Source organism: Acanthochromis polyacanthus, chromosome 23 (assembly GCF_021347895.1).
Source record: "Acanthochromis polyacanthus isolate Apoly-LR-REF ecotype Palm Island chromosome 23, KAUST_Apoly_ChrSc, whole genome shotgun sequence".
Classification (NCBI taxonomy): domain Eukaryota; kingdom Metazoa; phylum Chordata; class Actinopteri; family Pomacentridae; genus Acanthochromis; species Acanthochromis polyacanthus.
In genome coordinates, this window is record NC_067135.1 from 6477247 (window position 1) to 6504922 (window position 27676).

Genomic DNA, 27676 nt, shown 5'->3' on the forward strand with positions numbered 1-27676 from the left:
GCAGGATTCTACATTGGTCGATTTACACAGATGAGAACAATTAACGCGCAGTGACACAAACACACAGACATGCACACTCCAGCCTTAACATGCACCACACTGTGCCCAGAGCAACACAAAAACACCCACTTTCGTTTGTGTTTTTCACGTTGCATTTGCATTTTCGATCATTGCCTTCATTAGCCTGACACACTCGTGACGTGGCGAACACACCATCACCCACCAGAGGCTAGCGGGGGCGCCGCCGTGCTCGCGGAGCAAGAGACGGCACAGCACGAGCGAGCTTTGTTCCTTGCTGGCACTCGGTTGCTCTTTATTTATTCCGTTTGTTGTTTAATCTGGTCTTTTGCTGCGCGCCACGTTCCCATTTTTTGCTCCCTTTAATCTCGCTGTCATCGGAAAAAGACGTCGCCACTTCACAAAGCGCGTGTGTAATTTGAGAGTGCGGTACAGTAGCTAGCTTGAACTGTTGCAATAGCTCGGCCACACATGCAGTATTCATATACAGCAGCAGTGTGGAGAAAACTGCATCACAATCCCTCTGAAAACACACTGAAAAACACAGCACTTTCATAACTTTTCAAATGACATGAGTCACATTAATCCGCTTGGGGGCCCTGGGGGAAAATACGACTCTAGGCCCTTGTTGACCCCTCTCTTCTTCTTTGTGTCTTTTATATTCTGTAATCTTAAAGCAAAATCCTTTTTTTTTTTTTTTTAGTAATATCCACAATCTTAAAGTAGATGTGGCACAAAGTAGTATGTGGGCAGCAAGTCACCCTCACTTTTATTGTTTCACATAATTTTTTCATTTATTTTATGGAAATGTCTATAAATAATCCTCATCCTATAAAGCCACTATCTTTCAGTTTAGAGAAAAAAAAGTATTAAAATGTGGCTGTGCTCATGTCTGTCACTTTATATTATTGCTGTCTGATCACAAATCTAAGCTTTTCAAGCAGCACTAAGCGCTTTGCAGTTGTTCCTTGCCCTGGGTTTTGCCTTTCAGGGTTTGTGCAAGTTGCTGTCCTATCCTCCGAGTTGGTGGAGGATGTAATTGCAGCCTGAAAGAAAGAACATAGTCACTCCATAGGCGGGAAAACTACTCCATGTTTGCAAACGAAAAACTTTTTATCCAGTATTCATTAAAAAAAAAAAGCTGGATTTGATTATCAGTTGAACACAAGAATAAAGGAGCAAATTTGCAAACATTTTTGGTCTTTTTTAATGTAGGGTAGGGGATGTATGAGGTATCTAAATGTGAACTGAATGGAGTTTCATTAGCGTTTAGTGCATCAATAATGATGTGTTTTTATTAGACCTCATTTCCTGTTTTTCTGAGGTAGCTGTCCACTTCCATCTGTTTAACTTTCTGTCACAGTTTTACTCACTGTGCACTATTTTTTCCACTGGAATATAAAGTCTTGCACCTCTATGGTAACAACACAACCATGGCTAAAAATGGAGAGGACTCATAAATGTCTTATGTGCATTCTACAAAAAAAAAACAAAAAGTTAAATTGCTTTGCTTATTCATTTTTACGCAATAAAAAACAGAATCAACATGTACAACATTTTCTAAGTGCCCACAGTTGCAATTTTTACTAGAAAAAATTAGGACTATACATTTTATAGATATTCAACTAGTTACATTTTTAATCTGTTTTCATACCTTTATCCTATTTTCACCTGCCTACAGTTTAGCCCTCTTCAGCTGCAAAGACTCAGAATGTTTGTCACAAGTTTTATTTTTTACAATATCTGGATAAAACAAATGCTCCATTTTTGGCAATTTCTCAAAACTGAGACATGTAAAATAAAGTGATGTTGATGAACTATCATAATTTTAAGCTTAGATTTCCCCATCAGAATACCATGTCACAGATGATCAGTTCAATGACAGTTGGAAAATTGAAACTCTGACAATTCTCTGTGTTTTTACAGTTTCTGGCTGTGATAAATGGGGTTATTTTAGTGATTTTCAAAAATCAAACCACATGCCTTTCAAGCAGGTTTTGGGATTGGGAGGGTTAAAAATCCAACACTGCATTCAAGGATACATTTTAGGTTTAAATGCCACCCAAAAATATGCATCAGTTTCCCACAATAGCATATTGCACCAAGAGCTAGAATGTATATTCACGCTGTCTCAGAGCAAAATCCCATTTTAACCAGAAATATGGGAAATCAGGCAATAAAATAGCACTTCTCATGACTTTTGAGCAGAGTGAAATGTGACTCGTGTCCCAAACTAGACCAAAGGACGTGACGGAAATTCAAACATCAGCATGTACACAAAATCACATCACTCACACGGGAAGCAAGTGTTTTGCTGCGGACGGCCGGCTGTCACTCAGCATGTGTGGAATATATAACCAGGAGAGCTGAGACGGAATAGAGTGGGAGGGCAAACACTGAGGTCTGCAGTGTGCCTTAATGCAAATGCCGTAACTTTGCATAGACCATCGCCGCAAGTGTCAAGTCAGACCTGGGGTTTAAGTCCCTGAATGAATGAACAATGTGCTTCCAGTGGAGTCATCGTTCACTTTTTCAACACTGTGGGCAAACTTGAGCAGAGGTGGAGGCAGAGGAGAGTGTTGGCCCGGCTCTGCCCTTGGTGATAAAAACACAGAGAAGGACTCTCATCCGCTGTGTGATCTTTGCTACGGTCCACATACACACTCCTCCCCCTGCCTGCCGCCTCCTTGTGTGCAAGGCCATGATGCTGTGCAGTCTGATTGAGGTTGACTGCAGTATTATTTCATTAATTAAGTTTTTCCACTTCCTCCGCCTCTCCCTCCTGTCTTTCTGTCGAACGAGGGTGGCGGAGCGACGCCCTTCCTCTCCTCTGTCCTCTGGCGCTTCACATCCCCCCCCATCACTGCTGATCATTGTCTCAATTACTCATCCCTCCTCTCCTTCCCCTGTCTCGCTGTTCTTCCTACTTTCTCTTCTTATCTAAACCTAAATTGCTCGATACACTCCTCCCCACTCTCTCTCTCTTCTTCTTTTTTTTATCTCCGTCCTCCCCAAAGTGAGGTGGGAAAGATTTGAAGCACGCCAATTCCAACATCTCCCCCATCTTTCCCGCTCTCATCTCCGTCTCTCATCAGGATGTTCTGTGATTATTTCCACCTTGATTCAGTGATATCTCCTCCCCCTCAAGTGCGGGGAAATTTGAAGCATTTTCCATGTTTAGCAACCAAAAATTGGGAGGGTAATATTTTCAATCCAAGGGCAAAGCAGCTCTGATCTCTTTGTTCACTTTGTTCCTGTGAAATTGAGATTCACAGAAATAGTGGCACCTGTAACATGTCTAATGGATTTAAGAGGATTTGTCATAATGCGGTTCACTGTTTTAACAAAAATTGCCTTTGTGATATTTGTGACCTGTTGATTGTGATGTTAAAAAAAATAGCTTGCATTTGCAAAATCACATTTGTGGAAGCTCTCCTGGTTCAATTTCGCTCTCCTGTCTCTCTCTGTCTCTCCCTCTTCTTTGTATCCATTACCGCTCCACTTTTCCATAATGGAGACATTAGACTTTTTTACCTCTCTGCTGTCTATCATGTCATTTAAACTCTTTCCTTACTTTCTGTTTTTAACTTTTTCTCCCCTCACTCTTTCTGGATATCTTGTCCTTTTCCCTCCCGGCCCTGTCCACCAGGCTTCGGGGTCATCTCTATCGTCTCATATAGTCTCCTGTCCTCATCATATCACCAACAGCTTGTCACAGGCAATCAGTCTCCCGCCTCACTTCGCTGAGCGACCACCACCTCCTCCTCCTTCTTTCGGTTCCCTCATCTTCCTCACCTCCCTCATCTCCCGTCACCTTCTTGTCCTCCTTCGTGTGTCAGTAGTTATTACTCTCTGAAATCATTGTCCTCCGCCCTTCTGTCTTTTTTTAGTTGCCACAGTCCTTCATTATCACAGTCCTGCTTTATCTCCCCTTCATGTCATCTCTCTTATATCATCACCTTTAATTCTTTCATGGGTCCATTAAGGGCATGTTTAAATAGCTACATATAGAGCAGTGTTTGTAAGAAGATTCCTGTTCTCATCATATAATGATCTACTTTCTAGTTTTAAGATAATTATGTTTCATATCTTTCATTTTCAGAATCGTGTTTTCAAGTACAACGTGCCGCAGGACATGAATATGTAATTAATTATGTTAAAAAATACATGTTGTGTAGTGCAGCTGCATTGAATCAGTTTATTAAATTATTATACTTGTATACATTATTCAGTGCAATTTATTTTTTGCTCAGAAGACGAATGTTAATAGTAGTATTTGTATATAAAAAGGGCCAAGGCCACACATAAAAGTAAAAAATTCACAAGTGTTGTATCAGAGGTAAATAGTTCTATATGAGCTATACAAGAATAAAAATATCAAGTTTCCATGTAAGTAAGAGTTTTCTGTATTTTTTGTCACTTCTCCTCACTCGGCTGGTTATTCTGTTTTTGATTAATAGATTTGGAAATGCTGTTTCAGCTTGCTTTTTGAAATGATATTTATTTTTTCTTTCATTAAAAAAATGAAAAGCACAGAATAAATCCTCAAATTCCGTGGATGATGGATCATGTTCAAAGTGTGTTGCTACAACATTAACATGACATCTAAGCCAAAGACAGTAGGAAAATAGATTTTCCAATGACAGCTTTGATGAAAATGCTGCACTTAATTTAGCACACTCTACTTCTTTCCATTTGTATGAACTTCATTAAAATCAATGAAACTGTCCTCCTACATTAGTGTAAAAGAAAATATTCACACGTCTCAGGCATAAAAAAATACGAGGATTTCAATGATTTTCTAACACACCGAAGAGTGAAAAAAGCTTGAGAAATGTACAAACTTTCTCACAGCACTTTATTTAAACCTTCTTTATATATCCTTTCATCCATCGCTGTCTCCTGGTTTCCCACCATGCTGCTGTTCGCCTTGACCTCCGCCTGCTTCTCTCCTCCTCCTGCTTTCACACTCTGCATCCTGCAGGGATGGAGGGAGAGAGAGAGGGAGGTGTTAGAAGTAAAGCTGCCTCTTTTTCACACCTTTCTCTCTCCCTCCCGAGCCATCCGCCATCCCTCCCTTTCTGCTTCGCTTCAGACAGGCTAATCTATAGCCTGAAGGGAAATGACGGGGAAAATAATTTATTTTTTTTTTAAAAGGAGAAGAGGTGAGGGTTAGCCCCGAGGGCTATAACAGGGAAAATAAGGATAGATGGGTGATGTGTGCAGGGGTGGTGGAAGGAGGAAGAATATATTTACAGTATTTTTTCTGAGCCACTGTGTCTCTCATCAGCCTCTGCGTCTACTCAAACTTTAAAGACACTTACAGAAGTTTGTGTCTCGTAAAGGCTGTGATGTGGGGTGGTGAGTGAAAGCAGCACAAGAGGCTGAGAGAACATTTGTGTACGAATGATTGAGACCGGCTGCACAACCGATGGTACATTGGCTGCAGAGGTGTGATTCTCACCATGAGCGCCTCTCATCTCTTCACCCCTCACTTCTTCTATCTTTCTTTCCCTCCTCTCTGACTGTCTCATCATATTTCTCTCCTTCTGTTTTTACTCTTCCTCCATCCTGAAGCTGCCCCTGCAGGTTTCTTCCTCCTCCTCCTCCGCTGCCACCATTTGTGACCTGCAGGCCAGCGATCATTAATGCATTCACTGACAAGCTTTATGTAAGAAGAAGTGCCAGTGCTGGAAGTGTTAGTGTCAGGGAATCACACATGCACTGTTGTTTCAGTGACTTCAGAGGACATTACTTTGACTTGCATGCATTTCCTAGAGACTAACGTCAACACTAGCTACTATCTGCATGCACCCTTAGCCTTAAAACATGTCCTCAGCTGAAAATTTAGAGCTTTTTGTCTCTATATGAAGTACAGTTCCCCATAATGTAACTCAATTAACACATTTAGGTTTCCACATCAGCAGTATCCGCAGCACACAAACACACACACACTACTAGTACTACTGCTACTTGCCTTAAATGCATTAGAGGAGATTTAATTTCCTACGACTTTGAACGTAGCATGCACATGCGCACATACAACCTCTCCCTCACCCCCCTCTAACCTCCCCCTCTTAACATTTACAAAGAAATGCCCCCCCTCCAGAAACTTGCGTAGGACTCGTGAAGTTGTCTTTTACGGCTGGGTCCCCCTGGATCTTTATCTGCCATTATGTAAAAAAAGATGAGCAAAACAAGTCGCCAGCTACCTACGAAGCTATACCAAAGCAACACATACAGAAAACACGTAAGTCCAAGGCGTACGTAATCTACGTAACTAGGCCTGAGCCGGAAGATTTTTGAGTGACAGGAAAGGGAGCAAAGCAAACGCCTCGGTCCGAGCGCTTTGATTGTCTGATGTTTTTCAGGTCCTGCCATGTCCACAGTTATTTTTTTTTTAATTCTTTTAGAGACCATACATACAAGTCCACTAAAGGTCAGTATATTCATTTTATGTGAATCAGACAAATTAAACAAAAAAAAAAAACATCCTCCATAATGCCTTTAACATAACCTTGACCTCAGCGTATCCTTACAACATGTGTTACCTTAAAATTTAACAATTTACATTAAGGCAAGCCCCCCTACAAAAACTCTGTAAACATATTTAGGACCCCACAATGTGAAGAGTACACACCCACACACAGATACAACTACTTGCTTCACCCTAACTTTGACCTCAGCTTAACCTTGAAACATCTTAAAATTTAATTATCTGCATTAAGGGGACTTGGTTTTTCATCCCCATAAGAAAGAAAAGTCCCACTAAAGTAAGTCTACTATCTCATGTTGGTCCCCACATTGAGTGAGTAATCCTTGCCCACACACACTTCTTGTCTGTACACTATGTCAGCATTGTTTAAACTCCTTTTGCCTTCCTTTGTAACTTCATGTTTGTTTGATTCTCGAGCAGGTTACGATGCTGATGTGAAGTTTGACACTGTGCCTCGACTGTTTTCATTTGTTGCATTTCTCTTCCAGTGTAAGAAAAGCTTTTATTTCTTAGCTATTAAATCCCCCATTGCTTGTATTAACACATCAGTCCTTGAGTTTTAAATAAAAAAAATCTCTTTAATTCTCTTAATTAAAACATAAGCAGTAATAGTAATGAGGTATTACCAGTTGGAGCTTTAACTCTTCCGTCACAGTCTGTATTCTTACCAATCGAGTCCAGTTTCTCACTCAAATCACAGTGATTTGTGTCTCTGGGGCTCCATTTTATTTCATATACGCTCTTGATTGGATTACCGTCCCTTTTTTTTTTTTTCCATAGCCAGTCTCTGCTTCTCTCCAGTGCCCCCCCTCTCCTGTTCTTTCTCCAGCCCAAGCAGCGATTCCAGTCGACTGCAAGTGGTTGAGTCCATGCAGCGCAGCGGGGGTGTTAATGAATTCCAGCAGACTGCTAAATGAGGACTTATTAAAGCGCTGCCGCCACGTAGTTTGACATTTCAGAGCTTCTGGTAGAGTTTTAAATCGCTGCCTCTGCAAATGTCATTCGCCGACTCTCTGGAACGGCTGACCGTATGAATAGAGGCTGGTGTTAGCTGTAGATTGAGAAGAGAGCGAGTGCATCTGTGGCTTGAACCGATGAGTGGGGGTGCTTCTGTGTGTCTGTACACCTCCCTGCTACTTGTCTAATTATGCAATTTTGTGTTTCCATCCCTCCAGCTACGTCAGATGGGACGCGTCAAGGCCTGGATAGCATGAGAGGCGGAGTGTGTGCCACGCAAGGCATGAAGGTGGTCCTGAAAGTGGGACAGAGTAAGTTCTCTCACCTTTCTTTCTCTGTTTTCTCTCACACAACAACAGCAGCAACAACTCAGGCAGCCACACATTAGCTCTCCCATATGTAGCCCATGTGTGGAGCGCTTTTCCTCCGCTCACTAGCACGTGCATTGCTATTCATGCATCACACACAATGGAATCGCGGTATGATCTCACATCTGTACGGAACAGAGCGGCACACATTCATTAGTGCACCTTATCTTGCGTGCGGCTTCTTCCACTTTAAAGCCATCTTTCTAATCTTCCCGTTTCTTACACACACATACAGACGCACACGTACCTTTCTTTGTGCGCGTGTGTTCTCACTGAGGATATTAGGGCTCGTTAAGTGGTGAGAACAGTGGAGAAGTGTGGGATCAGTCAGCTCTAATGAGCCCTGTTGACTCCCTTCTCACTCTGCCTTTTAACTGCTACTGACTCACGCTGGACACACACACTCACACACACACACACTCCTGCCTGTGCGTAGACATGAGGACATTAGCACGCAGCATGGACGCGGACATGCAACTGAGGTGTCCATGCAGGGAAACGAACACACACCTACACGCCAGAACACACACATTTCCCCCCCACACAGCAGACCTGCCAGCTACCGCATGATAACAAAATGACTCCATTCACTGTTAAAGCACACAGTCAGTGATTTTTAATGACTCGTGGCTGCACACGCTCCTAATTTGTTTGGAAAATATTCACAGGTAATGACCCTCACATGGAGGTTTTTCGAGAAAAGCAGCAGAAAAAAGGGCTAATTTAAGCATTTTCACTGACCTGCGCATTCCTACACATAATAGGCACCTGTCCTTCACATGACCCGCCGCACGTACACACACACACACACACACACACACAAACACACCAGCCTATTTCTGTTTCTTTGATCTATGCTGTGTTATCAGGCCTTGTGTATTGTAGGTGCTCTTCAGCAAAGAGCCAAGTGGCGCTGTTGTGGCTCTATCAGCCCATAACATCAGCGTAGTCAGCTTAGCTCCATAGAAATACCACCACACACACACACTTCATTTCCCCTGGCTCTTTCACCACATGGGCATTGGAAAAGCTACCTTTCTCTCACGCACATTTTTTTTTACATAAATCCAAAGAAGAAACATATAGACACACACTCAAACCTTATTATTTTCCATCTTTCTTTCCCGTTTCTTTGTTCTTTTCTATGTTCTGCTCTGTCCTTCCCCCCTACCTCCTTTCTATTCCCTCTGCATTTGCCTTTTTCTTTTCATTCAAACAACATTGCTTGCTTCCTTTACAAATTCCCTGTTTCCCCGTCCTCATCACCTCCCTTTCACTTTGCATGCCGGCCATCTCTCCTCACAACGCTCCCTCTGAATCCCCCTCCCTGTTATTTTCACTCTTTTCCTCTGTCTTTCCATCTTATCTGCTCTGTGGCTGAAAGGTCACGTCTGTGTTGTTTGTCGTCTAAATAAGCGGCGTGCCGCCTCATGGCGATCTCTGATGAGATACGGCTCTCTGCTCCGCTTCGAGGAACACACACTCGGAAAACACACACTTGCACCCTCGGCCCACACACATGCATTGACCTGTCCTCTCTTATTTTATTCTTTATCTGTCTTGCTTGCTCTCTCGATCTGTCACATGCACACACACATCCAGCCTGAACCTCCCTCTGGTCGCCCCTGCTGACCACACAGCAGTTCCTATTGATCTCCAGCCTGCACCGCCCCAACTTCTGTTTGGTCGACTGTCAAGAGGGAGCCGCCAGCCAATAGCCTTATACTTTTCTAAATGTCAGTATATATAGGTTGATGCCTGTGCGCTAACACACACACACACACACACAATCTAGTTTGTGCATGAGTGAAGTGTGTGTACTTGTAGGTTTACTGTACAGTTTCATCCAGAAGCACTCTATGGTCATATCTATTTTCTTCTCCCCTGCTGCTACAATGACCAATAACAGATTTTCTTTTTAAAGTGTTGCATGAACTGCGGCGCTTAATTGTCACAGCCCAACATAAAGCTATCCTTGCAGGCTACTGTAGGCCAGATGGCTCAGAAGAGAACCAAATTAGTATTTTCTGAACTCTCTCTTTCAGCTCTGAGGAGTAGCACTTATACAATTGCTGGATTTGTGTGAGTGTGTGCGTGTGCACGCACATGTGCGTGTGTATGCCTTTGCATGTGTCACATAAACGCACTTTAATGCCATCACCATTACTGAGGGCTTGCTAGACAGATGGCCTGATTTAGCGACTACAGATTACAAGCCGTTATGGCCTTGTGTAAATTCACTCAGGCCAAAACAACAAACGGCCTCTCTTTAGTTTCCCATTCAAACAAATGGAAAAGTGCTCATACGCTGCACATCGGAGCCCAATCAATATGTGCTCTCCGATAATGGGAAGGGAAGGGAGGGAAGCTTTATTAAACCTCTTCTGTCTCTATTTCTCTCTCTGGCTGGCTCTCTCTTTGCTCATGTCACTTATTGGTTCCAATTCCAAGAGCTTGGGTTGTTGCAGAAGATGGAGCCTGCCTCGGTATTTCCGTAATTCCGCTCTTATTTTTCATCCCTAGGTCCATATGGACTGCCTCCAAAGAAGGAGCCGCCAGCGGGACGCACCACCAGCAGAAACCCAGGTAAGCGGGAAACCAAATGGAGATAATCCACGGCAGATCCATCCACAAAATGGATGGAGGGAATGAGCAAAGACTGGTAGATAAAAAAGAAAAGCAGCGGGGAGAGGGAGGGAGGAGGCGACAGATGGAGAATGTGCAGCGGTGACATCTGCGGATCTCTCTGTTTAATTCCATATTTCTCTCTCTCTCTCCCCCTGCTCTCGATCCCTCTCCTCCTCATCTCTGCACCCGGCCCTTCGAGCTAAGTGCTGCAGGCGGGGAATGGATGGCTAATAGCTACCTTGGGAGAAGGACAAGAAAAGAGAGGGATGAAGAAAGAGGCAGAAGGAGAAAGGAGGAGAGAGAGGGCAAGAGCGGCGGCCACATTTCAGAGAGTTATTATTGTCATTAGTTTGGGCGGCCTGGATTCTGTAGTTTAGTCGAGAGAGAGAGAAAGAAAGAAAGAAAGAAATAAGAATTACTGAAAGATGAGTGGAGAAGGAAGAAGAAGAAGAAGAAGCATTGGGGAGTGGTGCAGCAGAGTGGGTAGAAGTGGGAGGCACATAAGGAGGAGAAAGAAACCAATAATTGAAAAGCAAAGAGGAGAGGGGAATAGAACAAGGAGATGTAAATGCAGAGAGGCTGGATTCATGCACCACCTCAAAGTTATTCAGTGGAGGAGAACGAACATGATTCACGCTCACTTGTGTTAATTCCATTTTTTTTTTTTTTTTTCCTTTTTGGCGGTGGTGAATTTGTGTACTATGCCAAATGTGTGAATTGGGCCATTCGCACATTTTCCAATCACTTGTCCATACCTCATATAGGTGAGAATTGTATGTGTGAAGCAAGCAACAATAGTATGCATTGTTTTTAGTCAAATGAGGGAAATAACTCGCCCGACCAGAATGGTTTAATCACATATATAACAAGGGGTTTTACACATTTTTGACTGTCAGACAAGCACATATTAACACACACTTAACAACATATCCAGAATGATTGCTTTGACTCCTGACACAACAGTTGTGGCAGAATTTCTAATCCTCATGTGAAATCATCCCAGCTAATAACTGGAATACTGCTGGTTATGCACAGCTTCTCATTGTGTTTGTTTGTCTCATCCGATCCTCACTTGGGATGTAAACAAATAGAAATACATTATTGGGGTATGAAGAAGTAATGCTCTCTGAATATGTGAACAGCGTCGGAATTTTTAAGAGTTTTTTTTTCTTTCTCTCTCCATCACCCAATTTGCGACAAACTCAACTCAGCCAAATCAAAACACACAAACAATCATATACTCGCTGCTAATTCACTCTTTACAGATGTCCACCGAGGATAGACATCCATAAATTAGTTTCAAATCAGAGAAAGAGGCTCCAGATGATTTGTTATATTGTGAAGACGAGCTGTCAGTATCCAAAGCAGCTCGGTTTTCACGATGCAAATTGGCCACAATGTACACTGAAATTCTACAGTCCTAAAACATAGGAGTGTACTTACATTAAGACATTCATCCTTTTTCACCAGAGCTGTTCAGCAGGGGAACGCTTAGTTGCCTTCAGAATAAATCAAAATGCATACAATAAACAAATACAGACAAATCATTATCAAGTAGCAGCTTTGCTTTACAGCCCTGATCTTCACCTCAGAAAGGGCACCGGTTGGTGGACTCATGGGTATTTGGTGCCATTTTCAAACCGACTCAACAGAAAAAGTATAATGTCTCAAAAAGGGAATTGAAATGTTTAAAAGTGACAGCCATGATGTGTGGAAGCCTGCTTCGACCACTTGGAAAACAAATTGAAGGTATAATCTCCTCATTAGAAAGTATAAGGTTATCAGTACTGTAGTGTTATTAATATATAGAAGCCCATTTCTGCCACTTGAAAAAAAGAGCAATATGCCATAATAATGTATGTATGTATAATAATATGCATAACAATGTAGTGTGAAGTGTCTCGTAATTATTATGTCATAATTTTTCAGTTCAATTCAGTTTAGTTTTTTTTTTTATAGATGCAGCACTAAGGGCACTTAACATACTGAGGTGAAGACCTGAATTTGCATGCTGAAGAGAAATCCACATTTCCATTTTAGCCAACTGCTTTTTTTTAGAGGAAGACACCTCCAGCAGAACCAGGTTGAAGGACAGCGGCCATCTGCCTCGACTGGTTTGGTTCGGCGGCAAAGGGGAGAAAGAAACAGCTACAATTAAAAAAAAAAAAGACTTAATAGTATCAACATAGTTATTTTCTAATTATGGCTTTAGCTTTCATAATAATGACTTAGAATATCATCCCAAAACTCAGCTTGCCATTATTATTAAATTATAAGTCCTTCTTTTGAACACTTTTGTGATAATTATGAAAAAAAAAGTTAATATTATTTCATATTTCAGTTCATATTGTTATTACTAAAAACAGTCATGTCAAAGGCATTGCTTCTAATCCTTGTAAGTTACAAAATCCTCATTATGAAAAGCTTTTTTTTTTAATTATTATGACATATTACATGACTTCAGTTTGTCAGACAGGGCCTTCCATAGGATAAAGGAACACAGTCAGGATTAAAACATGATCAGTTAGGTCATTTAATTTCACATTCAAATATGTATAAAAGTGATCAGAGTATACTTTGATTGTAATCCAACCAAATTTAAGTCACTGCAGTTGAATTGTGTGATTTCACGTGCAGCCATTGGTCAAGACATGATTTGATTTTCATCTCCTATTATCAGTGCTACTGGCATAAGAATGATGTTTTGTTCTACTCTTTTGCACTTTATTTAAAATAGACATTGATTTTTCTAATACACTGCCTGTACCTCCCTTAATGTAAAGGAAGGTATTTATATAATGCCCTCACTTTTTCAGAAATCGCAGCAAAAAAAAAAACAAAAAAAAAACACAGAATAGAAACAGCAAGGGTGTCATTTCCTGGTGTGATTCCTGACAAGCCCTTTCTGTATCACCACCAAGTACACAGGGGTAGGAAGAGGCAAATTAATTCCAAAAAAAAAAATAAAAATCCATGTTATGTGGGAAGCTGCAATGAGATGCCATAATGCATGAGTTGCTGCTGCGCCAGTAATTGCGTAATTTTGTCACATCCTCTTGAATGTATTCATACGAAGGTTGTTGATGAAAACACGCATTGATTCACACTTTATTTTGACAAAATTTCTGAAATTTGCATACATGTGCAACAGCTTAGCGGAAGCATGTGTGCCTAGCATTATAAAACAGTCCCAAAAATATATTAAAAACTGAATGTGAGGCCAATTTTCTCTTTCTGAAATGTGAATTATACTCAAGAAGTACAGCGCAGAGAGAGAGAGGACAGCTGCCTCCGAAACAAGGATAGGACTGTGTTATCACCTTGACCCGTTCTTTCATTTCTGACCTGTGGCATGTTTCTCTCTGAGTTGAGATCCACTAATGACATGAAGTAGATAGAAGCAAAGGTGGAAATAAGGCTTCAAAGTCTGAACTTGTGCGATAAAAAAATGGGGGAACATAGAATGGTGGGAAAAGAGCAAAATAGGGGGAGTTATAGGTGGAGGAGGAGAGGTGAAGAACCAGGATGTAATAATGAGAGCCGGTGAAAGGCGGCCGTCATAATGGTGCTGGAGAATGAGAGATGGTGGGTTAATGGAGGGAGGAAGAAAGATGGAGGAGGAGCAGGGAGAGTAATCGACGTCCGGCATTAGCGCTTAGCTCCCATCCAGTCCAGCGCAACGGGGGGCAGAGCCGCGGGGGGGAGGATGAGGTGTATTTTCTTACTCGGATGTGTACGTCCGTGTCTTTGTGTGTGTGTGTCTGCATATGTGTTTGTGTTGCGAGGCGCCGAGCTCAAAGCGAGGCAGGTCATTACAGCTACAATAACCCGAAGATAGAGAGAACCACGGAGCAGGGGAGGGCGAGGAAACAGCGGAGACGCAGGAGAGAGACTGACAGGGAGAAAAGAAAGGGATATGTGCCAAGAATAATGATGGACCAATCCAAAGGCTCTATAGCAGAGACTCACATTACCGGCCTTAACCAGTTCGCAACTCACATTCACACGGTTCGGTGTCGGAGCCATCCACACCGCCCTCTTTCCATAAACATACACACAGATGCACACACACACACATACACACACACACGCTTCACGACCATCATTCACCTGCTGAGTTCTGACCCGACCTCCTGCACAGAAAACCGAGGCTGTGAAGATCTTAGGTTTCAGGCAGACACGCAACAGACAGAGGGTGCAATCGGCTGACAAACAGATAGATGGCGTGACAGACAGTTTGATAAACAGACAGACAGATAAAAAGACAGACAGACAGGCAGGCAGGCAGGCAGGAAGGAAGGCCAGCAGGCAGGCGGAGTGTGTGGTCTGGCGGTAGAAGCAGAGTGGGGAGACTTGCTTCATGTGGCTGGCTGTAATACTAAGTAAATACAGTTGTTAAGGTTAGGGAAATAGAGTGTGTTACCTTGATACCCGCTGCGGCTTAGCCAGACTGTCCACAAGAGTATATACTGTACAGTGCGCTCACATTCACTATGGATGTTCCTCTCCATTTTATATGCACTGCTGTCCACTTCATCACATCAGTAAAGAGACCACATATAAGCTTCTGTGAGACTCGCTGCGTACTTCCTGCATTCCACTGGGTTAAGTCTGAGCTAGCTGAACTAAACCAAGACTATTACTCATGTTATTGCGGTACAGAGCCATAAGGAATGGTATGTAAAAGCTCATGGAAACACAAGTTGTGAAATCAAGCAGTGTTATTGCTTGTTGTTGTTGTTAATACACATACTTTATCGAGTACACAACAGAACTGTGGACACCCCTGTGCAATATAGGGCAGGTCCGAATAGCAATTTCTGGGCTCCGGATATTCGGGCCCAATTAATAACGAATATTCAGCTCGGGGGGTTGAAGCGCATATTCGAGAACTTTCATCTTGCTTCTCAGAGTGTTCATCGTCAGAGTCCGTCTTCGGCTTTTGTCTTGTGGTTACTAAGTGAAGCATGACGTCAGGGTTAGTAGGTCCATGTGATACAGCGTGGGAGGGGGAGATATTCGGATATTCGTGTCCACCCTCATGCAATATCACTTAAATGTCAAATCATTCAAACTTGTACCATCTTTCAATAATTGTATTATTTCCAAATTAACAAGTATTTTCTCTAAGGACCAATCAAGCAATGCTTTGGAAAGACTGTATCAAAAATACAAGTGCTTGTGTAGATACTTGATACAACAAAGGTGAATACAAACATAAGCTGTGTCTATCTGCTTGTCTACATCGTGGCTCCACATGGATAAGAGTTGCCAGATTATATTTCAAAATCTGATTATGAGACTTTACAAAGACTCAGACGGATATAGAGATTTGTGTGACCACTTAAATACCTGTGGAAACACAGTTGCGGCTGTAATCAGGAAGTACAGAACGAGTCATAGTGCCACTAATCAGAGCTGTAGTGATCGTTCTATTAAAATGATGCCTCTGACAGTGCACTACTTGCACAATGTACCTTTAAAAACAGATGGACAGATACTTTAGATTTGGCATACTGGTTATCAGTGGAAATAAGGGTTTCTTTGACAGCTTAGGTGGTGTAAAAATGCATAAGGTCAACATCTATGGATGGGGTTGAAGAAAATAACCGAAGCTTTCTCACATTAGGCTTTGCTAAATACTACTAAAAGAAGCCTGATAAATACTATGAGTACTCTGATCAGATGGGACCAATATAAATTAGTTTGGCTCAGTATGTTACCAGCATAACCACAGTGAGTGCAGCATCCAGACAGAGTGTGGTGATATGGGACTGCACAAGTGCAAAAGGTGTTGGGGTGATGACATTTATAGATGCATCATGAATGCCTGTGGATATATACCTAAATACTCTTGGACAAGATGACTACCAGTGTGAAGAAGTTTTGCAGAAGAGGAATATTCCAGCATGATAATGACTGAAAGCACACAGCCAAAATCACACAAAGGCTTCTAAAGAAAGAAAAGTGACAATGGCTGGACAAGCATGTCTCCTAACTTGAATCCAATAGAACACCTTTGAGAAAAAGGGGGGAAAAAATCAGTCTTTAAAGGATCGCAGGAACATGTCTTTAGAAATTCGTTCAACTCTGGTATGCTTCATTCTGAGGAGGAACGTGATACCACTGTCAATCATTTGACATTTAAGTGATTTTGCAAAGCGGTATACTCACTTCTGTTGTATATGTTCAGAGCAGCTTGAGATGCCGTTGATACTGGAGTAAGATTGTTCTGTGGTTTGTTTCAGGTGGTGCAGGAAACTCCACCCAGCCTCGAGGACCCTTCGGAGATGATGGCAGAGGTGCGAACGGGCCTCTCCCACCTTCCAACATCGCCCTCATCGCCGGCGCCGCAGGAGGTTCTGCCTTCCTCCTGCTGGTCACCGCCGTGATCTGCATCGTGTGCTACCGGAGGCGGCACGCGAAGCACTCAGACACCCACCACCCTCCGCTGTCGCTGTCCTCCCTCACCAGCCCCAAGCGGGGAGGCGGCGGAGGCATCACCAGCTCCAACAACAACGGCTCCGAGCCCAGCGACATCATCATCCCTCTGCGGACGTCGGACTCGGCCTACTGCCCGCACTACGAGAAGGTGAGCGGGGACTACGGACACCCCGTCTACATAGTCCAGGAGATGCCGCCTCAGAGCCCGGCCAACATCTACTACAAAGTATGAGACGGCCGCCGCTCCGGCCGACTGGACACACCCACCTCCCTCCACCCATTGCCAACCGATCCCCCCGCTCCAAATGAAGCCACAGCAAAGCTTGCCATCACAGCTCCAACCCTGATCCCCTCAATACTACCAGTATTGTCCCCCTAGACCCCCACTCACCGCCCTGTGAGCCCACACCCTCGGGACACAGTCATGTTTCTAGCAGAATAAACCACCCCACCCCATCCTCACACAACTGGGCCACTAAGTGTGTGTTAAGGGCGACCGTACGTAGCCCTTCTTAACAAGGCCCTTACGAATGGGCAAGAGCCTCTGAGTGCCCCCTTCTTGTTAACTTGGAGCTAAATGAGCCCAACTCGTGCTGAATTGAAGAGTTATCCCTAAACGCCAGCGTGCTTGTGCAGCACTCGCTCTTTTCATAGGAGTACGGACCTGGCGTTGGGACTTGTGATGTTTTAAAAAAGTTAAAAAAGAGAAAGAACTACAACTTATATTTAAAAAAAACAGAACCTACACTCCTGACCCCACTTAGCACCGGAGAACTCTGATTCGCAGAGGCCATACCTGCCTAGCCCACCACCCCGCCCCTCAGAGCACCATCAGCCAACCGGAGACCGGCCCCTGCCACTAACTCAACAATAGGATTCTAGTTTGTTTGTGTTTGTTTCTCCTGAGAAAACAGGGGCCTTGGACTCACCCAATCAGCACGTCCGAGCGGCGGTCACATGACCAAGCCCAGGCCTGAGGAGGTCTGACCAATCGGTGACACTCAGAATCTTGTATATTTTAATAATGTGTGTGCGTGCGACTGTGCGAGTGTGCATACGACTTGGATAATAATTATGGCGCTGCTGCTCCACATTAGAGATGTGTGTGCAGTTAGTGGCTTCAGTACAGCAAGTTTGCATAAGCGTGCTTGGGGTTTCGTCTGTGTGTGCGTGTGCGTGTGTGTGTGTGTGCGCGTGCGCGCTTTATGTGTGAGTGATTGTGTGTGCGTTGTTTAGACTTGTCTTAAATACCAAAACACAAAATAGTGAGCGAATATCAAAAAAGTGAGATTTTTATCGCTATCAACACTTATAGATTATATATATGAATATCCAGTAAATAATTTCTAGATGTTTTTTTCTGTTTTCTATTGTTTTATTATTTTTACCCACTCTGTTAAACTACACTTCTGTTGCTAGACATTTTTATCTGCTGTTTTTTTGGGTTTTCACACCTTAGAATGACCTTGTTTCCCACCCGTTCCCTTTGCGTTGCATATTAATTTAATCCCCTTTTTTTAAAACACATTTTTCCCGGTGAACAGAGGTTGTTTCTCTCTTCCTCTCTTCCCTCTCTCTCATTCACTCCCTCCTTCCCTCCCTCCTCCTCCCCCACCTCCCCTCCCCTCTAGGGTCTCTGAACTCTGTGTATATTTTTATAGCTCCTTGTACTATGCCGTAGTTTTGAAGTTTAGACCTCGTTTGTGGAAGTGTTGAGGTAGAACCATCTATGAAAGTTCTTTTTTTTGTTTTGTTTTTTTTAAACGCTTTTTTTTTAAAACGCAGAAGTGAAAAAGAATTTAGGGGTGGGGGAGAGGTGGTGACGGTGGGGTAGGGGAGGCGAGAGGGGATGAAATGTAAAAAGAAGAATAAAGGAAAAAGGGCAAGAGAGAGTGCTGTCTGGGGAGGAGGAATAAAGCGGCGTCTGAATGCAGAACTTTAAAAAAAAGAAACAGAGGGAGAGGGAGGGAGACGAAGGAAAGAAAAGACTGTGAAGGAATTGCACACTAAAGAAAAGAAGCTGAGGGGAGGGGAGGATGGGAGCGGCAGGAGCGAGAGACGAAGGATCCCAAGGAAGGAAGGGAGGATGGAGAGAGAGCAGATGAAAGAGTGGCTGGCGAAGAGGAGAAACCTCTTCTCTGACCGGAGCGTCTCCTGAACGGAGGTGATGGACCGACAGCCTAAACGGATTTCTGGAGGAGCTGAACTCTAACCACGGGACGGAGAGATTACATCACACACTCTCTCACACGCATCCACTGTGACTCGGTCACACTTTACGTTAACGTGAGGTGGCACATTTCAGATTTGTTCCTCTTTTCCGCCAAAATTTGTGTTGAAACGCATCTCTGTGTATCTCACACACACACTCTCGTTTATTACGAAAGTGCACACGGTACGCTGCTAGCTACGGACACACACGAGAGAAATCCCCTCGGCAGTCAGTGCTTTCTCTCTGTTCGACACACACACACACACACACTCTCCCACACATCCTAACACGAATATCACACCTTTTAATGACTGTCACAAATGCCTACTGATTGCATTAAACGACATGCATTCTCTCTCACTCTCGCAAACACACTCGCTCACACGCTGATTACTTTCATATGACTCTGTGTTTCTGTGATTAAGACTAACCCGATGGATATGGGAGAGATGAAAAGAGTGACTGTGTGCGACGTGTTTTCTCCTCTCTTTCCCATACTCCCACGCCCTCACACACACACACACACACACATACACACACACGTTCTCTCTCACAAACACACTAGTGCCCGGCACCTCAACCTCGGAGGGCAATAACACATCGCTGTGTTCAGAGGTGCAATATGTTCACATGTGCATACTAATAAAGCTGTTTTGTGTTGCTCAAACATGTTTATGGCTTATGTGTAAACTGGGTGGCAGTGGCGAGCTTATACTTTTTTCCGACACACACACACACACGCGCGCGCACACACAAAGCCTCCAGTGTTGTCGCCATGTTTTGTGTGTGAAGCCAGTGTTGAATCTGGACCTTACAACATTTCTCAGCTGTGTTTTGTATCTAACATCATATAATGAGATATCTTTCATACTAAAGTGTCACGGCCGTCTGATATGACTTTGTTCAACACATGATGATGACGTTCAGATGTTCTTTTTTTGTTTGTTTGTTTTATGCCATGGAGGAGTTTTTGGATTGTATTTGACTATCAAAGTTGATGTCAAAGATGAAACCAGAGGAGAAAACACCTCCAGTTCTTCTTTTATTTTGTAACTACCGACTTGTGTTTTTTATGTATGCTGTTAAAGTCTGTGTCTATTTAAACATGCTCAGAGTACCTAAAATATCCTCCAAGCCAAATGAAGTGTCTGTTACTCTCTCTTCAACAACTTCTGCGACCCTTTGGAGCACTCGAATCCAAAATGACTGTTTTTGTTCAGAAATGGCCGCTGCTGCCGCCGCGAGGGGGACAAAACAAAACTCTGACTCTAAAAAGTCCTGTTTTCAGTCCATTTCGCTCCCGCTTCCCCCTCCCTCTCAGCAGAATGTCAAGTATCTCTCGGACTCAGTTTTTGTTTTATTTTTTTTCTCTTTTTTTGATTGTTTGATTTTCATGTCGATGTTATTTCAAAAGTTGTGTCTCTGGCTCTCACTGTTTGTGTTTGACTGGTCGACTCGACGTGTTGGCTTTTCTGAAAACCACGGACACGGCCACTGGTTGTCATGTTAAAAAGAGAAAGAAGAAAGTGCTGTTTCTATGGAACCGGAGAGAGAGAGAGAGAGAGAGAGAGGAAAAAAGCAGCTACTGCCGAGCTCCCTCACCTCTCCGCTGGTGAAAGTGTGTGTGTGAGTGTGTGTGTGTGTGTGTTTGTGTGTGTGTGTGTGTGTGTGTGTGTGTGTTTCTTTGTGCCAATAGCCGGCGATCGGAGGCCGCAGAGCGAAGGTGGCTCTCATATGTGATGTGTTGAGACTTTGTATTTGGGACACCTCTGTGTGAGAAGGGTTTTTTGTGTCCTCTCCTCCTCTTCCTCTCTCCTCCTCCTCCTCCTCCTCTTCCTCACCCCCCTCCTCTTGTCTACTCATCACGGCGACCCCTGATCCTCCCTTTCTTTCCCATTTCCCTCCCCACCGCCCCTCCCCTCCAACACACCTCTAAAGAGAGGAAAAAACTAGTACATTCCTGGTTTGGAAAAAAAAAAAGGTTGAATAAAAAAAAACAAACAAAAATGTTTAAGCACCACTCTTTTGGTCCTGTTGTGTGATTCATTATTGTGTGAGGGTCTGCTGAGGTCTTTTGTTCTGCCTGTGTCTGTGTGAGAGAGAGCTCCTGAGGCCCGCTAACCCTGCCTTTAATAGAAGGTCTCTCCCCTTATCTCTGCTTTGGGCTTGTCTCAGCAGGGGCTCTTTCACTGCCTCTGCTAATAACACTGCCATTTCAGACACACACACACACACACACACACACACACGCACACACACATGGAGGCTCTCCCACCGGTGTTATCAACAAGTTATCAAGCCCCAGCTTCGTTAGTGTTGAGTGTTGCTTGGCAACGTATTGACAGAGCTGATTTCATTCCCTGTCTCCCTCTCTTCACCCCTTTTCCTCCTCGATTTCCCCCTCTCTCTCTCTCTCCCTCTAGCTTTGTGGCACAATTTCTATGGCAACTATTAGCGTCTTTTGCTCCCTTCCAAAATTTGCTTCATCCGGTTGTGTATCTGTGTGTGTTTGTGTGTTTTTCAAGCCCCTTCCAGAGCGAGTTGTGCCACCAGGGTGGCCCGGGGTGAGATGACCAGGCTGCTGCCTTTGCCCTTTGATCTGTGATGTGTGAGAGTAGATTACAAGTCATCACACACACACACATTCACTGACCCCACCTACGCAAACACTGCACAAATGCAATCTTATGCACTGCCACACACCGCCATTGATCCGGAGAGACACTTGTCATTGCCTCTGCCATGACAACCTGTCACTGTAACTGAGGCCAAGTACAATGAAGGCTGGCAAACAGTAAACATCCATTCAGCTGCACCCTGCTAAGGCTGCTAATCTACCAAACACCTGCACTCGCTGTCACTGCTTCCTTCTGCAGCAATCTTGTCATTTTCATCCCCTTTTCCATCTTTTTGTGTTTACAATCCGGCAGGTAGTATCCAGCCAGCCATCATGCTATAAACTTTAAGTATAACTTGCTTGTTAAAAAAGGTTATTTACTCTGTCGAAGAAGTGTAATTGAAAACAGATTTCTAATTAGGCCCAGTCCAGCAGTGTCTATTTATCTGACTAACCGCTGCTGCTATCACAGACCCTTTATCACAGCAGACAGTTTAATAGTAAATCATGACAGCGTTGTAGCGGACCAACATGCCGGGAGGGACCCTAAAACTGAAGCAGCTAAATGGAATTCAGCCGGCATCCATTTTATTATAAACATCTGCTTCAGGCTTAATGTGACACATATTGATTAAGGAATGACATCTTTTTAAAGAAAAAGTGAGACATATTAAAGCCCCATATGGTTGTTTTGACCGAGATCTATAGTTATTAAAAAAAACAACACACACATAGTCTCTCTAGTTAGTTTTGATCGACTTACTATCATGACCAGCACCTGTATTATTTAAGAGTTTCATGACACATGCATACATATATATACTCTGCATAGCTCCACATCAGCTGCTGCATCCACACTAATGCATTTTCCTTTTTTAAAAAATGCTGTTTCGTCTATGCAAAGAGCTGTACAAAAGCTGGGATTAAGACTTTTTGAAATGCTCCTGACCCCATTCCATCCACATTCCTTGGTGTGGACGGGCAGATTTTTCCGGAAACCATGATGTGAACACCTAATAACGTTGAAATTTTCATCGTTTGGTTCCCTGATTCATCGTGCTGCTGTTTTCTACAAGAAAGCAGAACCTCAGCTTTAAGTACCGGTGGTTAATTCAACATGACTACCCAGTTTCAGGCTTTCCCTTGTTGTTTCTGCAATCAGCTGTTGTACAATTAAGGAAATCTCGTCTCATTTTCACCCATTATTGTTCATCCTCCCAGTGTGCCTGAATGCTTACATGACATGCGTGTTTTATTATGCATGAAGAAACTGAGGTAAAGCACTTGTAAATGAAAATGTATTTGTGTTGGTTTAGCCTCAGCCTGAACACAGCTAATCACTCAGGGGAAGTATAAAAAAACATCTATGTGAGAGTTTTAATGCCGAGCTCAGACTATAGGAGTTTAAAATCCTTACAGGTTTTGACCTGAAGTTGCGTCATGCACATAAAGAATAACTTGACAGATATTCTCTCTAATCTCAGGCATGCACACACTGCAAGACTGGAAAATAATGGTGCATCAGAGACTACAGGATATTAATAAGATTATTGGCATCTCATGGGGGGAAGCAGATGTAAATGAAATGGAGACCGTGGCGGAACAATAAAGGACAAGACTAAACTAGTCTGCAAGAGAAAATGTGGTCATTATAGATTGTACATTGTTCATTTTGAACTTGAGATAAGATTTAACTATTGTTAGCCTCAAAAGTTTGAATGTTTAGCGTTGCTTGGACACATTTTGATTCCTAAATGTCAAACATGTTTCGGAGCAGTTCGGGAAGTGAGGACTGGATCTTTAAATCCCTCACGTGATCAAATAATCTGTGAGATCCCAAACCAGATTTCTTCTCTAAATATCAGGAGGGGTAAAGCTGTGGCCCAAAACTCCTGGAGTTTGAGCACGATGTACTAAAACTAGAGGCACAGATTCCACAAATTAACCATCAGTTATACAGGATGCAAAATCTGGAAATGCGACTGAAAGTAACAAAGTTTGCATTTTCCATCAAAGAAATGCACGTTTTTGCTGTGTGAACCTGTTTGGGACAGCAAATGATTCATGTTGTTTTAGTAAATATCAAGAAAGAGTGATGTTCTTCCAAAAAACTGAACTGAAGAAGTAGCTCTCACATCCTCAGGGGAAGCACCGCCGTGTCTGGTGCTTCACAGCAAGGCTATAGCTCAGAGCTTCTATATATAGAGAGAGTATGTAGTAATCATTTTGGCATATTTTTGCACTGCGATGTTCAGAAAATACGCCAGCAGTCGATTAGTTCTGCATGTAGTCTACCTAGAGGCTCATCTAAAGCAACCAACCATCACTGGATAGCTGCTAACAATCAAGCAAATAGTAGCTGCCAACAAATCACTAACTCAAATACCAAACTGGTAGTTTTAATGTCCCCTGAATGGCTCACTACTGTTGCTAATCCATGGAAACCAGCAGCAATATTCGCCTCAAAGAGGAACTAATGCTAATCTAATGACTGTTAAGCCGTAATGAGTTTGCTTGCTTCTTTCCAGTCGGGTTTAAAAGAGGCCTGTTTAGACTATCGGGACTGCTGTGGTCCCCTTATCATTACATGCTCATCATTACTCCTGCTAATCTGTTCTGCTCAATGCACACACAGATGAATATTAATGCCACGGAGGATGATAGCAGCGTGTGTGTGTGTGTGTGTGTGTGTGTGTGTGCGCCGCATGAACACACACACAGACGGATGCAGATAGGCGCCGAAAGTTGCGGCGACGCCGTACACTAAGACGAAGCCTCGCACACACTCCTGCGTGCTCCCCGTGTGTTGCCAAGTGAGACGGCTGAGCCTCCTCTTCAACTCCGTGGAGGAAGGAAAAGCCTGATACGTCGCACACACAGCAGCACACCAGCCTCCTTTTCTCCCTGATACTTTATCACAGCCGCAGAAGGCAGGAAAGAGAAAAGAATCAGTTTTAAGTGAAATCAATAGAGAGATAATCCCCTAAATTAGATTTTGAAAAGCTTCGCTGCTGATGCGCAACTTAAAACTCAAGGATTGGCCCACTTGACTTACCAACGAAACAATCCTCGAGTAAGACGCATTTACCATGGGAATGGGCGAAGGTCAAGGATAAGAGGAGAGTCTGGGAGAAGTGAGGAGAGGGAGTGAGATGCTCTAAATCAAAGAAATGTACCCCAGGAATCTGCATACGGAATCGGGGTGAAATTGCTGTGATTACAATGTCAGTGTGATTAATGTAGTGTAGGGCCTTAACACCCGGAGGAGGAGAGGGAGCAGAGAGCGGGGATGGCTTTCACCTGACAGACCTGAAATGTCACGTCATGATTGGAGAAGAGACGGAGGGTTAAAAGGTCAAGCTGTTTGATTGGATGCAAAGGCCTTTCAGTGCGTGTGGCCAGATCTGGAGGCGGACAGATAGCTCCGGCAGAGAGTAATTAAACCGCAGCAGAGAAGGAATTATCAGTAGAAAATCCATGATTTTACAGTAGCGATGCTGGCAGCTACTTCTCTGCGCCTCAAGATTCCCCTCCCTCTCTCTTTCTCTTTCACCACCTGACTCTCTCTCGTCTTTTGTCTTTTTTTTCTCTCCTGCTCTCCTGAATCTTTCACTCCTTCTGTACCTTTCCCTCCATCTCCGAGTGAGAAAAATGTTACGCTTAATAACAGGCGCGATGACAAGTGCAGCTGCGATGTGCAAATGCAGAGCCGATGGGGAGAGAGCGAGGGAGGGGAGGGGAAAACACTTAGAAAATAGCTCGGTTGCGCAGTAGGTGGGGGTGCAGAGGGGACATGTTGTACATTATGTGTTTGGCTGCAGGATATAACAGCGTTAATTTCACATGATTAGCTTGTTAATATTCCTGAGTGGATGGAGCCACTGCAGCACTGAAGTCGCTAAAGTTTCGCCATGCCTCTGCTTGTCACGCAAACATCCTCCCCTCCGCCTCCCTCTCTCCTGCATAGCCGAGGCCGAAGGAAATAAACAAAGTGGCTTGTGTTCAATTAACAGAGCTTTGCGTCCAAATTTGATCATCGGCTGTTTTAGAAGGGACATCATTTTCCAACTACTTTTAGTTACTTGTCTTCGCTTGCAAATAGTTTTTTTAAAAAATGAAGACAAGCGTAATGTTCGGTTCGGCTGAGTAATTACATCAAATTGACAGTTTGGTAAACCCCTCGCATGAGCGGCAATTGTCCAATCATAATTTACAGTAACTAGGCATGGCAGCCTTGTCAAGCTGTGGGTTTCTCTGGTGTGCATAGGGCGTAGCAACAGGGCTGCAAACAACAGGCGTCTTCAAAAAACAAAAATCCTGAGTGACGGTATTGTTATTTTTACCTTAATATTGCATTATTTGGCATTTTTGGAATCTGCAGGAAGATCTAAATTTAGCTAAGAATGTGGTGAAGGAGGTATGAATGTTTTCCAGGAAAGGCCACAGCATTTAATTAGCTGCTTTTGTTTGTTGTACCGTGGATTTTTGTGTATAATGTACTACACATGGATGAGACACAACATTTAGACCAGCTAGCCCCACCTGAGCTCTTGCACTGGGATGTTGGTAGTAGATCTTTGCATGGTTGTGAATAACAGCAATCATAATCTGCAGTTCCTCAAGTGACCACTAGGGGCTGCCTCTAAAAGCAAGTCAATCCCCATAGACCTCCATGTTAAAATGTCCAACTTTACAACAGAAATACACAAGTTTATCACCTGGTATAAAAAACTATTTTGTTCCCTATAGCTAATTTCAGAATTCATGACACTTTTCCTGAGGGTGAATTTTTTATATAACTCATCTGCTTCAGTTATATTAAGGTTAAAAATGATAAATAATTAAGTGTGTGGTTCCTTTGAGACTCATCAAAGGAGAGTTCGTGGCCCAGAAACGTTTGCATAGCCCACCTTAGCTCCACACATTCCACCTGTTTAGTCATTTTGTGTTCAGCCTACTCTTTCAGAAACCATTGCACGCCATCATGGAAGCTTCACCCATCTTTGTATACAGTCTACGGCCAGGACTCCATGTTTCCCAGCAGAACGTCACATTTATCAAGATGAGCAATGTTACACACTTCAAATCAGTGGTTTTGATTCCGTATCCAATTGGTGTATGTTGCCGCTATGTTGTGAGGTCTCTCTTTTAGAAGAGATTTGGAAGTCAGTGGGACTTCATCTGAGTTTCTGATACTCTGCCCTGAAGTTTACACTCCAGCAACCACTGCCAAACTCATTGCCAAATAGCATACCAGTTTACCCTCGCCATCAAAGCCTTCCCCTCATCAAAGGAAAACATCAAATTAAACCTCAAAATAACTAATCTGATCTTTGTATTCCTTGGCACCCTCCACTGTAATACTTGTTCATCCTAAATCCATTGCATAATATTAGAAAAAAAGCTGCTTCTAATTATTTCCACATCTTTTAAGTGAATCATCAGCGGGTGTCGATGCTGACGCTTGTGCCTCAGTCTTTTAGCATCATGTCAAGTGCATCCCTCAGATTTAAGGCCCTTTTAAATTGGTTTCTTTTTATTGCCAAAGATGGCTAGCTATCTACAGCTGATAAAATCTGCGGGCAACAGATGTCACTTCGACAAAATCAACAGTTTAACCAATGGCGATGAATTAGACGCCTCCTTCTGTCTGCTTTTTTACAAAGTCAGAGACCTGCTGTTTCTAAAATAATAGAAATTTAAAATCTGCCCTCATCACTGTAAACTGTACTGAAACTTATTAAATTTACATAAAATTGCTGCTTGCACATGACAGCACTCCACAGTTTGGTCTTTACTTGAATTTTAATACCCCCAAAAAGGTTGATTATATCACTGATTGCATTTTCATTCAACAGCCGACACCGTGATCGTACTGTAGGTGTCACTTACACACTCACACACAGCAACAATATACTATTCCAGCACGACATGAT

At 43.2% G+C, this 27676-nt stretch overlaps 1 protein-coding gene across 1 annotated transcript in view; it reads left to right on the plus strand.

Annotated features, from left to right (window-relative positions):
- The window catches only part of efnb3b (ephrin-B3b), an 85430-nt gene extending 64287 nt beyond the window's left edge, over positions 1–21143 (plus strand). Inside the window, exons 3-5 of the mRNA XM_022194020.2 lie at positions 7690–7782; positions 10363–10425; positions 16716–21143. Coding sequence (XP_022049712.1) covers positions 7690–7782; positions 10363–10425; positions 16716–17143 — 584 coding nt within the window. The 3' untranslated portion in view covers positions 17144–21143. The remainder of the gene's footprint in view (positions 1–7689; positions 7783–10362; positions 10426–16715) is intronic.
- Positions 21144–27676: the final 6533 nt, after the last annotated feature.